Source organism: Pan paniscus, chromosome 4 (genome assembly GCF_029289425.2).
Source record: "Pan paniscus chromosome 4, NHGRI_mPanPan1-v2.0_pri, whole genome shotgun sequence".
Lineage (NCBI taxonomy): Eukaryota > Metazoa > Chordata > Mammalia > Primates > Hominidae > Pan > Pan paniscus.
In genome coordinates this window covers 43188885-43205720 of record NC_073253.2, presented here as the reverse complement: position 1 = coordinate 43205720, position 16836 = coordinate 43188885, and the positions used below count along the sequence as shown (strand labels likewise).

General features: G+C 42.4%; 1 protein-coding gene across 1 annotated transcript in view; it reads left to right on the top strand.

The window, feature by feature from the left end:
* Positions 1–16836, top strand: part of MAP1B (microtubule associated protein 1B) — a 102369-nt gene that overhangs the window by 815 nt on the left and 84718 nt on the right. Inside the window, exon 2 of the mRNA XM_003810490.5 lies at positions 7698–7799. Coding sequence (XP_003810538.3) covers positions 7698–7799 — 102 coding nt within the window. The remainder of the gene's footprint in view (positions 1–7697; positions 7800–16836) is intronic.

Below are 16836 nucleotides of genomic sequence, written 5' to 3'. Positions count from 1 at the left end.
GGTGTCAGGGGAGCAGAGGCCACAATAAAGCCGCAACCGCAGGAGGCAGAAGGGTGGGGGAGACCTGATGCAACCACTCCTTTCAGTCCTCTTCTGGCCTCAGGAAAAGGCTGGGACCCCCACCACCGCAGACCTGGGGCCGAAGCCCATGTGCCAGGGCCCGCGTGGGATTCATCCTCACCACGGCTACCTCAGCCCCTGAGAAATACCTTTTCTGATTTCAAACCTCCCGATCCTTTCTTTCCTCAGAATGACTAGGCTAGTCCTAGGGCCACGCCCGCTCCCCCCGCCCCCCCTCCCCGGGGAGATGCTGGGATGCAGAACCGCCTGCGCTTCGCCACCAGACAGAGCCCGCCTCGCTACCGCCCTTGGGGCCTTGGCTGCAGCTCTCAGAAAGGACAATGGGACCCCAAGTTGCGGGGTGGGGCTGCTGCTTTTAGAAGTCCCAGCCTCGGGAGTGGTAGCTTGAAGGGGGTCGGTGAGGGAGACGTCAGCGGGTAGGGTCAGCTCCTCGCCCGGTGCTCGCACCAGTGGCGCGCTCTGCGGAGGCCGAATAGCGGTACGCCGGGGACCCCGGGCGGGGCCGTGAGAGTCCGGCGGGCACAGCCTCGGGCGCACAGAGAGACCCGCCCCCAGCCCCACCCGAGCTGCCGCAGTGCCTCCGGACCGCCCGCCACACCTGCCCCCCCACACTGCGGCGCCCCCGTCGGGCACGGCTGGCTGGGCGTGCGCTCCGCCCGGGCCTCGGGCTGGCGGGGGCCGCGCGCCCCCACCTCTCAGTTTGCCTGGCTTTGTTGCCCTGGGAGTCCCTGGGTGGGCAGCTCTGGTCTCTGCCTTTCCCTTTATCCCCGGCGTCCCGGCCCTCCCCTCGCTCCTGACAGAGGTCGCCGGGTCCCTCCGCAGCCCCAGCCCGCGCTCTATTCTCCTGGGGTGGTGCTGAAGCGTTTCTCCGGGAGACACCGGTTGGTGGGCGTGGTGCAGTCCGCACTGCGGTCTCTACGGCAGCCCGAGGCGGACAAAGGGCGTTCACGCAGCCCTCGTTTCCCGCTCCCCCTCCCCAATAAAAGACGAAAGAAAAACCTGGTTTTAGATGAAAAAATAAATGCTTGTCATCTGCCTCTGCAGTTGGAAACGGCCACTTGTCCCCAGAACAAAAGGCTGCAGGGTGGGGACTGGAGTTGCAGACCTGGTTCTTTTGTTTAACTTTAAAGCACTTGATTTTCCCTTTTAGCTTAAAAAAAAAAAAAAAAAAATGTGAGCAGAAAGTCATAGTATTTTATTCCAAAAAATTCAAGAACAAGAGATATTTCAGTAGTGAAATGTCTTATTTGAGCATCTCAATAACCCTTCATTTTCAGACTATATAGGCCTTTGGTCTAATCTGTTCTAATTTAGTTTATTTGCACAATTTTCTCCTGGAAAAATTTTACACGTACTGACTTTGGGTGTGGCTATTGTGGGAATCAATGACTTTGGATTTTTTACTTTAAAAAATTATTTGTAAGTAGCATTTCTGGGAAAAAGAATATATTAGGAGGTGCTTTTCTATCTACAAAATCTTCATAACCATTCGATGTGGTGGTGCTAGGAGAGGGATCATCAACCCCGTTTTAGAGCTGGGGGCCCAGAGAGGCAGGAAGGGTAAGAGAACCGGCTCAAGGTCACAGCACTCATAAGTGACAGAAGTACCAGTACTGCAGCGTCACTCGTTTTCTGACCCTGACATGATGTTAGTGCAGGGTTGGCTAACATCCTATGATGGGAGGAAGGTTTCAGTACAACAGTTTTCAGGGCTTGCCTTTGTATGGCCATCCACTTGTGGGCAGCGCCCCATGCTGGGAGATGGTTCAGCAATCACCTTCGGATCGTAATTATCTTCCTGCTTTGTTACTCATCTGATCATCCTTTCAGTGCCCTATTCCTCAGAGGGTTTATACAAGCTGCATCTATTTATGGAGAAAACAGACGCATCCACGTACTGCTATGAAGAAGGGCTCCCTGCCTTTACTCGTTTTTACACTACTAGCACTTAGTGACAAAATTCAGATTTGTCTTCTTGACATTAATTTTTTAAAAAATTCGGTTGAAGTATTATATAGAGAGGAAAGGGCACAAATCAAAGATGAGCAGCTCAACGAATTTTCACAAAACGGACACGCCTGGGTTACCCAGATCAAGAAACAGACATTACTGGAACCCCAGAAGCCCCCTTGTGTTCCCTTTGCAATAGACATCATGGCTTCCTGATTTTTTAATTCCCTAATTTGGTCAGGTTTTTGCATGGAACTCCGAAATGACTGTATTGATCCCATTAAGAATCAACCAAGTGAGGGAGCAGAGCCGTTTCTTTACACACCGTAGCAGATGCTGCTTTTCCTCTGAAGATGGCTCTCCTGGGTTCTGGGGTCTTGGCTGCAGCTCAAGATGCAGGCCCTTCCAGCGCTAAGTGAAAATCCTGCTCCCATAGCTTTTCAGACAGTCTGAGATGACTTAGCAACAGAGCAGGCTGGTCCTGTTTTCCTGTGCACGACAAGCTGCTGCTTCAGCCGCCAGGTCTCAGCTGGGCCTCCTCCAGAGGCCACTGCTGTTGTTGCTTGGTGCCTTTGGGCCTTGTTGTGTGAAGCAAGATGGAGCTGCTCCAGGGGGGCCAGCTCTGATGATTGTGTGTTGCAGGCTGGGAAGGCAGTTCCGCATCTGTTACTCTTTCTTCCTATTTCCCCTCCTGCCTTAACTGAGACTCTGGGTTTGGAGACCCTGGCGACTTGGATTCTTGCCATCTGATTACTGAGGGCTCTCTGGGAAGCCTAGAAAATAATCTATAAATCTGTAGAGACATGGTGGTAATGCAGTAAATCAACAGGCCTGGGACGTCCCAGTGTGGATGCTTCGTAAATGCCTCTTGAAACCAGGGAAGAGAGATGGTCCCTCTTGCTTTCTCAACTATATTTGGAAAGCATAATGAAAGCTTTGGACATGTCTCCTCCAGAGTTTGGAACAATAGTGTTTCCTCGGACTAGGCTAGCTTCATTTATTTAGTTATGCAGGACTTTATTCCAAATCGTTTTCGCTACCACCAACTACTTCTCTTTGGCACCTCCTTTTTCTCCTCCCTAATTAGCCCCCAGCATGGATTTAGCTAGTGGTTCTCATTTTCAGCAAAACCCTGCTTCTTGGTTTTATTTTAATACATACAGGACATACATCCGTGTCTTGCAAACTGAATTCTAGAGCCTTGTGAAGTTTTCATTGTTTCATTTTTTTTTTTAAGGAACTAAAACATATAAAGAATATTAAGTGTCTGTTTGATGTTTTCAATTACCGTTAGATTATAACTTTTCCTTTAGTTAACACTGGGAATCAGCAAGATTTGTTGGTGAAAAGATAGATGAATGTAACATCTACTGCTCTGCATTTTTAGATAAAAGTTTAGCTGATTACATTGTTACATTCTGATGTCACTTAACTGAATGTCCTTCAGTCTAAGATGGTAAGAGAATTTAAAACCCAGGAAAGATTTGGGGTTTAGTTTTCCTTTTCTTTTAACAGGGGAAATAAGAAACCAATACCATATGTGGTGAGAATTAAATGTTAGAGAGTCTTAAATTTACTATATTTGCCTATACTTTTCAAAGTCGAAGACAGATGGATTTCTGCTTGCACTGCTTAATTGGTATTATCTACGACAGCTCTGTGATCCATGCTGAAACACAAGCCAGTCCCCAAATTTAAGGTCATTAAATTGTTCACCTTCTCTAAGGGCTTACTTTAAAAAAATAAGTTATAACTTTTTAGACAAGCAAATAATTATAAGTCACTTCTCATTTGCTTCTATTGTAAGATGTTATCTCAGACCTAAATTATTTATTATCAATGCTTTGAAACTATGAGCTCTGTATGTAAGATATTATCGTCATTACATACATATGTTATGAACATCAAGTTGCTGGCTTTAAAAAAAGAAAAAAAGCAAATTAAAGATGAGTTCAAGGGAAAAAATAAGAATTTTTTCCTCTGAGAAATAAAGCATTCCTAAACGTAGCATTTCCTTTAGTTCATTTATGTAGTTTATGATTTCAATCTGATTTCAGACCACTTTTTAGCATAGTTTTACAAATATAATCTTATGATTCTAGGTTAATGATTTAGGTACTTGGAAAAAATATCCAAAAGCCTGTTTTTCAGAGGGAGCAACTAAAGCCCATAAAGGAAAATCAACTTGCCAAAGGCCCAAATAACTGTCAGATAGAACCCATGTGCCATCAACATACAATGCATGGTCATTTCATTTTGCTTTCTTCAATCCACTGTCATCTTTAGAAATATGAATTTTAGCTTTTAAATGGGAGGTGCTTTTTTAAATTGTTGGTTTCATTAAACAACCCTGCAAAATGCTTACATGATTGGAAAACTTGGAACAATCTAGCCTGTACACACCAAGAGTACCTGACTTCTCCTCATTTTTCACCCTGACTTGTTCTTTAATGACCCCTCCCTGCCTCCCTGCCCCATAACCTATTCTTTTCTCCTTTTCTCATCTGTGTATATCATGTGCACGTTAGCCTCCCTTGTGTCCACTGCTACCACCTGGGGTCAGAGAACTGAGAAGGAAAGATCTTTTGTTGCTCCCTGGTCCCAAGGAGCTCACTTTCAGGGCTGGGCAATAGCCACAGAGCAGGCCCAGATTGTTCTCAGAGATGACGGATGCCTTTTGGCTCCAGACATTGAAAGAATGGGGTTCACTGCCTCCAACTGCCTGGAGTTATTCTGCCCCCACCTGGGTACGCCCAGAAGGGGTACAGTCTTAGAATGCTGGGGAAACAAAGCCTCCAGGAAGAGCTTGACTTGGTGTATATTGGGGTGAAAATTAGAAAGAGGGCTTCCCTGCTCCCCAACAGAGACCAGGATGACTTGCTTCTGAAAGCCTCTTTAGAACCTCTTCACCAACACCCCAGGATGCCCTCCAGCCAGATTCAGAGAGGGGAGAATATGGGAAGGGCCAAAGAGATATTTTTCTGTCCTGTAAACTTTTGAGGGCTCGCTGTTGGCTCCTTGTTAGGCACAAAGGGGAACTACATAAACCTACTAAATGCAATATGAACCTTCATTAACAACTACTCTTTGCCTTTACCAATATTATCCAGCAGGAGATACAAAGTAATTACAAATTATTTTATTTCTAAAATTGGTATGGAAAGTGGCCTGATTCCAAAATTTTTCTTTCCAACTAAAATAGCTGGCAAATCCAACATAACCTTTATTTTATAAGTGGTAGTAGCGGTTGTGCATTGCTAAGAAACAATTTGGGTGGAAATTGCTCTCTTGAAAAAAGAACCCTACATTTTTAGTTTCACTGGGAGTGTAAAAATGAGAAATATTTTTATCAGCCGTTTACTAGTATAATTTAGAAATTACTAAGTGGATTTATCATTTAGTACTTTTTCTATTGCTAAATTACAAATATGTCAAAAATAAAATATGTATGAAAATATAAAGCAAACATTTAATTGTGTGTGCCATGACAAGTTAACTGAAGCCAAGGGAAAATGGCAAGTAACAATGTAAGAGCAAGTCTGCAGATAACCCTGGATGAAGTCATTCAAATAATGTACCAATTTAGACATTACTTAGAATAAAGACAGAAAAATTGTATGAATTTAATTTAAATGCATATGTCTCATTATTAACTTATTGACCCAGCTTGACAGGGTAGAAGACAAAGTAGAGCTCAGACCTGGAACACGGAGAATTCAGTCAACAATACCAATTAAGCAGCTCAGACAGGAACTCGATTTTTTTGCACTAGACTAGTATATAGTGTATACATTGAAGTAAAATATTCTAATGAATTCAGACCTCTCAACCTGTCAAGCTCTCTGTGAAACAAAAAGAACCCATTTATCATTTCTGCACTAAAAAGATCTGCGAAATCTCAACATGCCTTTCTTGTTAAAATTTAAATACTCCATTAGCACAAATGCAAACTGAGGCTATTAATGTTTCCAGGAAGAGCCATAAAATTCTCCCTTATAATTTGACCTTTCCTTAAGCACGTTAACTCTTCCACATCTGAATTCTTCCCATTGATCATATGAGAAATTTCTGCCTGTATTTAGTGGACACACATCTATTTGAAAATATTCCTCCTGGTTGAAAAGGTCTGTGGTGTGTAATCTAAAGATATTTTAGATGTGCAGTGAACTGAGTTTCCAGAATCTTTTTTTTTTTTGTGATGTCTATGTATAATCCACCTTGATTCTTTACAGGATAGGAAGACTGAATACAATATAACCAAGGGTAAATACAAATATGCCTTAAGGATCCAGTGTGTATTTAAGTAACACACTGCTATTTATTCCCTCAAGTCTGTATACATGACTAATGTCCAACAAAAATGATTACATGACTGGGTGTTAATTTAGAGATAGTTCACCTGCTGTATTATACCTAGAGGTTCAAGCCCTTACCTTTAGGAGGTATGCAATAAATGTCTGTTGTTCTAGAGATTTGTTCCTGGCAATTGAGAATGCTCTATACAAAGGTACAATGATGGATACCACACACTGGCTCCACCATGAGCAACCTATTAGGAAAAATGTAATATATAATATGTAAACATGTAAAACACACACACACACCAGAGTTCTGGGGTTCCCCAACTTTCCCTGGCTTACTCTCCAGACCTCCCTTCTATGATGCTCTCTGGGGTTCCCTCTGGGCCATCCCCTTTGGGAGGGCAGGAGAAAGAGGACAGTGGGAGGAGGAAGGAAGAGGCTAGAGAGTAGGGCATGAGCACAGGAAGCTGCCCTCATCCCGCCTCTTGCCCTCCTGTTCCTCTCACCCTGGATATTCCTTTCAGCCTAGGGAAAGGAAGTCTGATAGGACTTCCTTTCCGTTCAGCCTAGGGTAGGAATAGCTGATTCATGCCCCCAACTCCATAAATGTTTTATAAAGTATAAAAAGTTGCCATTTTTCTTTGCCTCTGGATAAGAAAATTGAATACAATGAACAATTGTGAATAAAAGAGCTGCCTGCCAAGCTACTCAGGTAACAGAAAAGTGCCTGGAAGGACAGACAGGCCAAGTCTTGAAGATTGAGTGGATCCACTCTGTTTATCAAAGATCACATAAATCTTGGATTGATATCCAGGGCTTGATAAACCAAAGTCAAAAACGGGATGGGTAAAGGAAAGAAATTACACATGTATACTACCAGAACATCATTTTAGAAACAAAGGCCCGTGCTTGAATGGCAGCCCCCATGTATTTTCTTTGCGTTTATTCTACATTTTCTTGCCACCTACAAGTGGAGTTAGTCTGTCTACAAGCTAGAGTTAGTCTGTTGGCCTCTTAGCTTCTTAAGAACTAACATCTTCCTGCCCTTTGTAGTCCCTCCCTGGAATACAGCCTGTCATTTTCCTAACAACTGTTTTCTTTGACTCTTCCAGAAGAGGTGCATTTACTTTTTATGAGGGGCAGAAGTTCAGTCCACACTGCTAATTATCCCTCCCTTGTGGCCCGGTGGAGAGACCTCCCTGGCCCTCCCATTTTGTGGGCATCCACTGCTAAGCCACCAAGCTCTTCAGAAAAGGAGTTCCCACATCCTCCCTGAAAGCCTGAGAAATATTACAGTGATGTTGTCCAAACCACTCTGAAATGACTAACTGGAAGTCTCTCAACTGTCTTTCTTTCCCTCCCTAGGAATCCGATCATGGGACACAAACCTGATTGAATGCAACTTGGACCAAGAACTCAAACTTTTTGTATCTCGACACTCTGCAAGATTCTCTCCTGAAGTCCCAGGTGAGGCTTCCGCTCAGTGTTGGTCAGCCTAGAATTCCAAAGGACAAGGAGCAAGCTAGAAAGCTTTGTCTGAGGCAGCAAAAAGACTCTCTTATTGCTAAAAGGATACTTTGTATTTGTTATTATCAACTAGGTTAGCCAGCAGCCACAGTTTAGGAAGTCACTCTAGGTTATCACTGTGTGGGTTATCTATTTTGTGGATTCTTAATGAGTTTTTAAGTTCTAGGGTTGTGTATGTGTATATATATATACACACACACATCAATGATCACACAAATTTTGAATTGATATTCAGGGCTTGAGAAAGAGAGAGAGAGAAAGAGAGAGAGATAGTATAGTGTGTGTATGTGTATCTCACTGTATTCTGAGCTCAAGGGACTACAAACTATTTAAATGTTAATCTTACTCAAATGAAATTCTGAATACAAACTGGATGCTCCTAGGATCCCAGAACTGTCTTCCTGCAAAAGAAAAAGGAAACATATACTGCATTTCAAAATGAAATATACATCGTCATTTCATAATTGCATTATCACCCGCCATTGCATTACCACTTATCTTTCTTCGTGTGGGTAAAAGAATCTGATTTTACAAACTGCTGTTAAAATAGCCTTTTTTTCAGAGATGAAAAAGAATATCAAAGAATAATTAAAGGTAAGGATGCAAAAATTTGTCATATGTGAAGATGTTCCCACTAACCAGCCACCTTCCTGGGGCTATGATCTGACCCATGCCTCTGGTGCTGGGGATGTATTCATACTGACCCATCTCGTCTTCTTCTTGTGAGCAATAACCTATATTCCTCCCATTTGGTCACATTTAGGAATTATGAGACAGTTTCTGGCCCATAAAGACTCCAAACCTGGAATATATTTCTCCAGACCTTTGCCATTGACCCATCAGAAACACTGTATTACATCTTATTTCTTGACCATCACTTGAATTTTACATAAGAGAAAGCTATTTTCTGCCCATATGCTTTTGTTATATGATTCCTAATTTTATTGGCATTGATATAACATCAGGAATGAGATTCAGCCTATTTTGACTGGTTAGGTCATATTCCATTAGTCGTGTATATACATTGATATTTGAAATCACTTTTATAGAATATCAGTGCCTTCGTGAATCACATTTGGCTGCAGTAATATGCCCATAGGACTGTCTCAGTTCTTCCTTTTGTTTAATATTAGAATAAAATCCCATACATTTCAGTTATTGAAATGCATTGTAGCTTTCAAGTATGGAATTGAATAAATGTGCTAAGAAAAGCTTAGCAAGAAATGGTTTATTAAAAGTTAACTTGCTGCAAAGTCACATGAAAAATCAGTTTTTAAGTAACTTTGCTTTGAGAAAAAAGGAATCCAGAGACTGTCAGACAGCATATGATTTGCTGAAGGAAAGGTACAGTATAAGGTTGTTTCTCTTGTTGTTATTTTATTGTATTTTTGTCTTGCGATATCTCCATATCTTTTAAAACCATCTCACAAAAAAAATGAGGGAAGTGCTGTTTTCCAAAAAGTATGATTATTTCAAAATGTAAAAACTACAAGCTTTTATTTTTTCTCTGTAGGTTGTTCTGGCTTTTTTACTATGATTGTTTGTAAGACTACTTTTTTTGTGTGTACAAGTCATATGGTTCTCATTGTGTTCATTCATATTTGGATTGCCTTTATAGAGTGACAACTGCGTATTGCATAATGAAAGGCTGCAAGCATTGCTGAAGAATTAACCATTTCTAGACCCAAGACCTAGTATTGCTCCTGTGGAGTAGGAAGATCAAGTTCCCCCAAACTGTCACGTTAGCCTAATGTACCCCATTCTCCTCTCCTTTCTCCTGCTATCACCTTCAGTAAGGATTAGTTACCTACCTAGTTGTATAGTGTTATGCTAGAGGCTGTGTTTGGAGATTGGACTTTGGACACACAGCATCTTTACTATTCTTGCCAACGCTAGAAAGGACTGATATTGCGACTTTCCCTGTCAAGCCTATGAGTACACTTTACAGGCCAAGGCTCCCCTCTGGGAATTAAGCATCTAGAATAGAGCCATTATAGTCATGCTCCTGTGTGGGGAGCATAAAGGTTTCCAACCAGGACTGTAAGGTGATAAAAGCACATGTCAGATTCAGTTTCAGATAAGTGTGTTTTAAAGAGAAAAGATGTTAGAGGATAAGAAGACATGGAGATCACAGGATGATCACTGGATTGGGCCCAGGGAAGCCTTTAGCTTTTCCTGAACAAACTGGAAAGGTTTTATGGAAAAATTTGAAGTCTGTTTTTAAGTGGGTCCAAGTCTAGTGGTCTCTAGCTAACTCATGTACTTCAGTTCCCCTGAAATGGAATTAGCTGAACATTTTCCTTTAGGGTTTCAAGAATCTTTCATTGTTTTTTGAGACAGGGTCTCACCATGTTGCCCAGGCTGCTCTCAAACTCCTGGGCTCAAATGACCCTCCCACCTCAGCCTTCCAAGTAGCTGGGATTACAGGTACATGCCACCACACCTGCCTAATTTCAAGAATCTTAAATTAACTTAGAGCCAAGGAGCAAGATGAAGGATGGATCCCCTAAAAAAAATAGAGCCATTTTTCAGCCAGGTAAAACATTGTTAAAAATAGCACCTACAATATACCAGGCATTATAGGGTGCTTGGTGAGTGAGGACACTGTGAAGAACAAAACAAATACAGTCATTACCTTTATTACACTTATATTCTTGTGAAAGGAGAAGGCATTTAACAATCATATACAGACCAACATAAAATCTAGCCCCCTGCATCAAATCCAGGCTTCAAACAGATTTTTGGGAGGTTTGGGTTTAAAAAAACATAGAGACAGGGTCTCACTATGTTGCCCAGGCTGGTCTTAAACTCCTGGGCTCTAGCAATCCACCTGCCTTGGCCTCCCAAAGTGCTAGGATTATAGGCATGAGCCACCATGCCCAGCCACAGTTTTGTTTTGTTTTAAGGCCAGCAGAGTTATAGTAAAATATTTATTGCCTTTTATGACATAAGTAAATTAAGGCTCAAGTCACCCGTATATCTGTCTTATGTTCCTGTTGGTTATGATAGCTTTTGTTGTTTTTTAATAATTAGAGTTCACTTGTAAAGACTGAAGATAGCCTCAAATTGCAGCTAACAGATTGTGCAAATGGCACAAGATTGATTCCTTTGTACTAGTTTATCCCTTATACTAGTTTTAAAATATGGTTTTGAGATTTGATTTGACTATTTCTTCAGGATTGTAGGTCTCATTCAAGACCACTCTGAAAGACTTAGTCATCTTGAATAATATCCTTTGAGCAGGAATCTGAAATATGAGTGCTTTCTCTACACAAGGTGGGTGGTGTGTGCCTCAGTTCCCCAGAATGTTAGTTCTGTGATCTTTAAGCACTGTCCAACTCTGGCATACTGTAATTCTTGGAGTGGTCAGTCATCTGGGTTTATCTTACTATTATTTTGCCTTACTATTGCAGCATTGCCTTGCCTAAAGATCACTCAACAAACCTTTGCTGTGTGCCCAGGGCAGGTCTCTGCTGATTTGCCTTGATGTAAAGCCATTCCTGGCCACATCTAAGCTGGCTCAAGTGAGAACAGTCATCTTGAAAGAAAAGGTTAGGTGTTCTTTTATGAACACTCTCTAATCTTTTACTCAAAGGAAAGTTCAGTAGTTGAGTCTTTTCAAAATAGAGCAACAGTCTTTTGTTGTTGTTGTTTTGAAACAGTCTTAGCTATGTCATTGCCCAGGCTGGAGTGCAGTGGTGCAATCTTGGCTCACTGCAACCTCAACCTCCTGGGCTCAAGTGATCCCCCCACCTCAGCCTCCTGAGTAGCTGGGACCATAGGTGTGCACCATCACACCTAGGTAATTTTTTGTATGTTTTGTAGAGATTGGATTTCCCCATGTTGCCCAGGCTGATCTAGAACTCCTGAGCTCAAGCAATCTGTCTGCCTTGGCCTCAAAGTTCTGGGATTATAGGTGTGAGCCACTGTGCCCGGCCAGAACAACAGTCTTATATTTCTTTAAAGTTATGATTTTAAATACTATCATAAAATTTTTATTTACCTATTATATCATATGTTTTTTGTACCCTAATCATGTTGGATGAGAATCATTTTGGTTAAGTCTGACCACAAAAGCAAAGCTAGGCTTACCATGCTGTACAGGGTTTATTTCATTTTCCGTTGCCATTTGCTTCTTTCCCAAATTTAACTTTAGGACTGTCTATGTATAGTAGTAAAGAAGGATATCTCCCAGGGGTTGTAAGAAGTGCCCCATAATTATCTGTGGTAGACAGACATCATTTTGAAACAAGCAAACAAATAAAAACTATTCTCAGGACAAGTGATGTCAGACTGAAAATCAGTTTCAATTTTTATTTTTTCCCATCATTTTGCCACTTTTATCTGCCTATTAAAATAATTTAAAAATTTTGATCATCTGACTCCTCATCAGCAGCCTAGCATAATGATGAAGAGTACAGATTCTGGAGTCAAACTGCCTTGTTTGATCTTAACCCCACGGTTTATTTGCTGTGTCATCTTGGACAAGTTAACTAACCGTTTTCAGTCTTCTTGTTTGTAAACAAGGATGATCAGTTCCACCTCATAGTTTCTTTTTTTTTTTTTTTTTTTTTTGAGATAGAGTCTTGCTCTGTTGCCCAGGCTGGAGTGCAGTGGCGCAATCTCGGCTCACAGCAAGCTCCGCCTCCCGGGTTCACACCATTCTCCTGCCTCAGCCTCCCGAGTAGCTGGGACTACAGGCGCCCGCCACCATGCCTGGCTAATTTTTTTGTATTTTTAGTAGAGACGGGGTTTCACTGCATTAGCCAGGAAGGTCTCGATCTCCTGACCTCATCATCCGCCCACTTCAGCCTCCCAAAGCACTGGAATTACTGGCGCGAGCCACTGCGCCCGGCCCCACCTCATAGTTTCAATGCAGATCAAATGAATTAAAGTGTGTAAAGCTCTTAAGACGGGGCTTGTCACATGGAAACAAATGTGAACAAGTGCTGTCTCCCTTCTGGAGTATCTATTTGACTTGTATATTTGGTGATTGTTATTATCTGTGGGAAATACCGGGTATTGATATTTGGCTAGTTTCCTTTTTGTAGTAATTTTAAATTTGTATTAAAGATGTTTCGCAGAGAAACGACTGCTTTCAGCATTCTCAGAAGGTGCAGAGCTGCTGATTATGTGTAAAGGGTGACAACATTCTATGGCTGAGCTTCTAAGGTCCTTTGGGCTTGAGAGCAAAAAGCCGGCAATGCTTTAAAGTGCTGGCTGGTAAAGCAGAGCCTGAGAAGGGGTTGGAGACCATTTGCAAATGGTCCTGTGGGTGCCCACGCAAGGGCTGTCAGGGAACGTGTGCACAGTTTGAGGGCTGGCCTGCCTCCTTGCTATGATAACCCATCCATGGTCACTCCCTCCACGCCGTTCTACACTCGCTTTTCTCTTCTGCTCTCACCAATCAACAGGTGACTATAGACGTTGCCAGGTTTAAGAAACAGATTTCTTGTGGTTTATTTTCTTAGCTGAATACACAGTAAGACCTTGATATATTTACATTTTGTCACTAGTTTTATAACATCTAGATCACATTCACAAAAATCATCATAAAATGTGATGGATGGTGTATATGGGCAGTTTTGTTTTAAGAACCGATGCCTTTTTCCTAGAAGATAAACGAACCACAGCTGAGCATCTTTAGATTTGTGCTGAGTGATTGCTAAAAACATCTTGCCTGGAGATTGGTTTTTGATGGAGAATTAGAATCAGCCCTTTGAATTTCAGTCATGCGAATCTTCTCCCTTTGACATTAATGAGGCACGGGTTACAACTAATATTTACCAGTTGAGTGATAAGAAAATGAGAAAATACTCTTAGAAAAGGTCTAAGAATATTTTAAGCCATCTTTCTCTGTCTAGACTTGTGTGTTTAGTCTGTTGTGTGTAGAATTATAGCTTAATTGTATGTGCCTAGAATACATCAACTGCTCTATGACAGGGAGTAATGAACGTGTTTTCAGCCCTGCTCCAACCTTTAAACAATAAGGCACACAAATATATGTTCTAGCGGCATTCAAGGGGCTGACTCACCCTCAGGGAACCTGCAATTTCAGAGGGACAGCCGATTCTTTATCCTCATGTTTTCTGTGTTGTTTGTGTACACGCACAGGTCTAGGTACTTGTCCCCATGCCTGTGAGGCTCTGCTCATCTTTCCTCATTGCATCATCATACAAAGTTATAGGAGAAATCATGGTATGTTAGAAGAAAATGACAAATAGAGAGCATTATATTCGTTAAGGTAACCAGATCTCTGTTTAATATTCCTTGAGGTCATTGCTGCCTGCCTGGGAAGGACAGTCCCATTTTAATGCAAATCCCTAGCCTTTCTCCCACTTGCCCCGTGCCCTGAGCCCTCCTGGCCCGGTTGCAGGGAACAGAGTGATCGGCAGCTCCTCATGCTGTCCGCTGTCACCCCAGTGCTCCCATTGAGACTTTGCCGCCCGAGCAGCAGACAGCCCAGTCACCCCCACCTGCATCCTTTTGTAGCGGTGAAAGAGCCAGACCTTCCAAGGAGAAGATTAGAATTTTATAGTGTACGCAGCATAAGGCATAATTCCTGCAAGCTTTACATCTTGGTCAACTTTCAAATTTCAGGATTCTTTATATCCAGATCCTCACATACAAGGGAATTTTTTCCCTTGGTGCAGGTGTGGCCAGCAGAAAGGAATAAAATGGCATTTCACTGCCATGTTCAGGCTTCCTCATTCCTCAGGGTAGTTAATAATGGGCTCTTTCAGACCACCCTAGAAATACCTATTCATCTCACTTTTTTTTTTTTTTTAAGAGTGGAAAGGATGTTTTACTCTGCTGACTGTAATGGCTCTCACGCAGTTCCTAATGGGCACTGTGGAACCACTCAGCATAGACAGGCATAGGCAGGAAGGTAGCAGAAAATTGGCTGCCTGGGCCCAGGAGCCATTTTAGGAGATGTCAATAACCCCTCCATTAAACCCAACTAAGTGCGTTCCACGACAGCTGCTAACCAAGGACAGCACCTCATGCTGAGTGTCACTGCTTTTGTCTTCATCTCCAGAGACCAAAGAGAGCTCATGATTTTTGTTAGTAGAGTTTTTTTTTTAAAGGTTTTTTTTAAGTATGCAGCAACAGCAAACCATCAAGCAAGCACAGTCTCTTTGCTTTTTCTGCCTGCTTTTTGGTCTTCCTCTGGGGCAGTTTGTTCAGCACCTATGGTAGCCTACTAGAAATAATGGTGGAAGATGAAGAATAAAGCATAAACTAATAGATCACTTTAAAAGTGCCAAGTAATGTTTTTGAGTGCTTATTAATAAGAAAGCAACTGTAAGGGAATATTTGGAAGAATGAAGTATTTCCCACTGTTTATAATTTTGTTGGGAAAATAAGTCATTCACAGCTTTAAAATTCACTGTTTCTCAACAAAGAGAGTTTCTTTTTATTTTTTTAATCTCTTTTTGTTTTTGAGACAGGTTCTCCCCTCTGTCACCCAGGCTGGAGTGCAGTGGTGCAATTACAGCTCACTGCAGTCTCTGCCTCCTGGGATGAAGCTACCCTCTCGTCTCAGCCTCTGAAATAGCTGGGACTACCAGCCTGCCACTATGCCCAGCTAATTTGTTTTTTTTGTTTTTTTTTAGTTTTTTTTGAAGATGGAGTCTCACTCTGTCGCCCAGGCTGGAGTGCAGTGGCGCGATCTCGGCTCACTGCAAGCTATGCCTCCCAGGTTCACGCCATTCTCCTGCCTCAGGCTCCCGAGTAGCGGGACTACAGGCGCCCGCCACGACGCCCGGCTAATTTTTTGTATTTTTAGTAGAGACAGGGTTTCACTGTGTTAGCCAGGATGGTCTCGATCTCCTGACCTCGTGATCTGCCCGCCTCGGCCTCCCAAAGTGCTGGGATTACAGGCGTGAGCCACCGCACCCGGCCTATGCCCAGCTAGTTTTTAAATTATTTTGTAGAGAAGGAGTCTCACTCTGTTGCCCAGTCTGGTCTTGAACTCCTGGCCTCAAGCGATCCTCCTGCCCCCGCTTCCCAAAGTGTTGAGATTACAGGTGTGAGTCACCCTGCCCAGCGTGAGAGTTCTCTTAATTTGCGAACTGTGTATATGTGTCAGAGAGAGAGAAAGAGAGAGTGTGTGTGTCTAATTCCTAAAGAAGAAAGGGGTGAAAATGGAGAGTATAATAAGCATTGCATTTTGATTGTTCAACCATGGGTTTAGTCACAATGACAAAGGTTACCCAGGTACCAGCACCCCACTCCCAGCTGCAACCCAGGACTAATTAAATGCTACCTAGGCAACGATCAAGTATCCCCAAACATCATACTCCAGGGCTTACCCCTTTTGTTTTCTCGGCTGTGATCTAAGGGTAATTTCTATTGCATGTGAAGTCAGATTTCCTTGGTCTGAGAGAAACGTGAGAAAGTAAGAGGTACTCTGGGGAAGCGCACTTAGTGCACCACAGGGACTGGAGAAATTAACATAAATACAAGACAATAATAATGTTATTTTAATAAACTCTTCTAGGTTAAAGGATTGCCTATAGTCAGGACTGGTGAAATTGATGCTTATAGAAAATGCAACAAGAGCGTCTACATGTGATTTAAAAATAAAAGTATGTAATTAGGAGTGAAAATTGAAAAGCTAGGGTAGTGTTTTATTGAATGTGGCTCCTCTCTGCAGTTGTACCGCACCTCATTTGAAACACTCAAGCTGAGGTTGCCTCTCAAAATTGCTGCCTTGCATTCCTGAGGGGTTAAGACGAAATATGAACATCCTGAGGACTGTCTTTGTTGTCATAGAGGGAAGTCCTCTAAACACGCACTTTGCCATTAATCTGGCCGTTTCTTTCTCAATAAAACAGGTTTTCAATGGGAGCTGTGAGTAAACACGCCACTGTTGAGCATTGTGGCTCAAATTCAGATTTCTTGTTGGCTTCTCACGTGGATAGTGCGAGGAAGGAACAACTATTCCCCTGAGGGAGCAACACGTTTTTAGTGC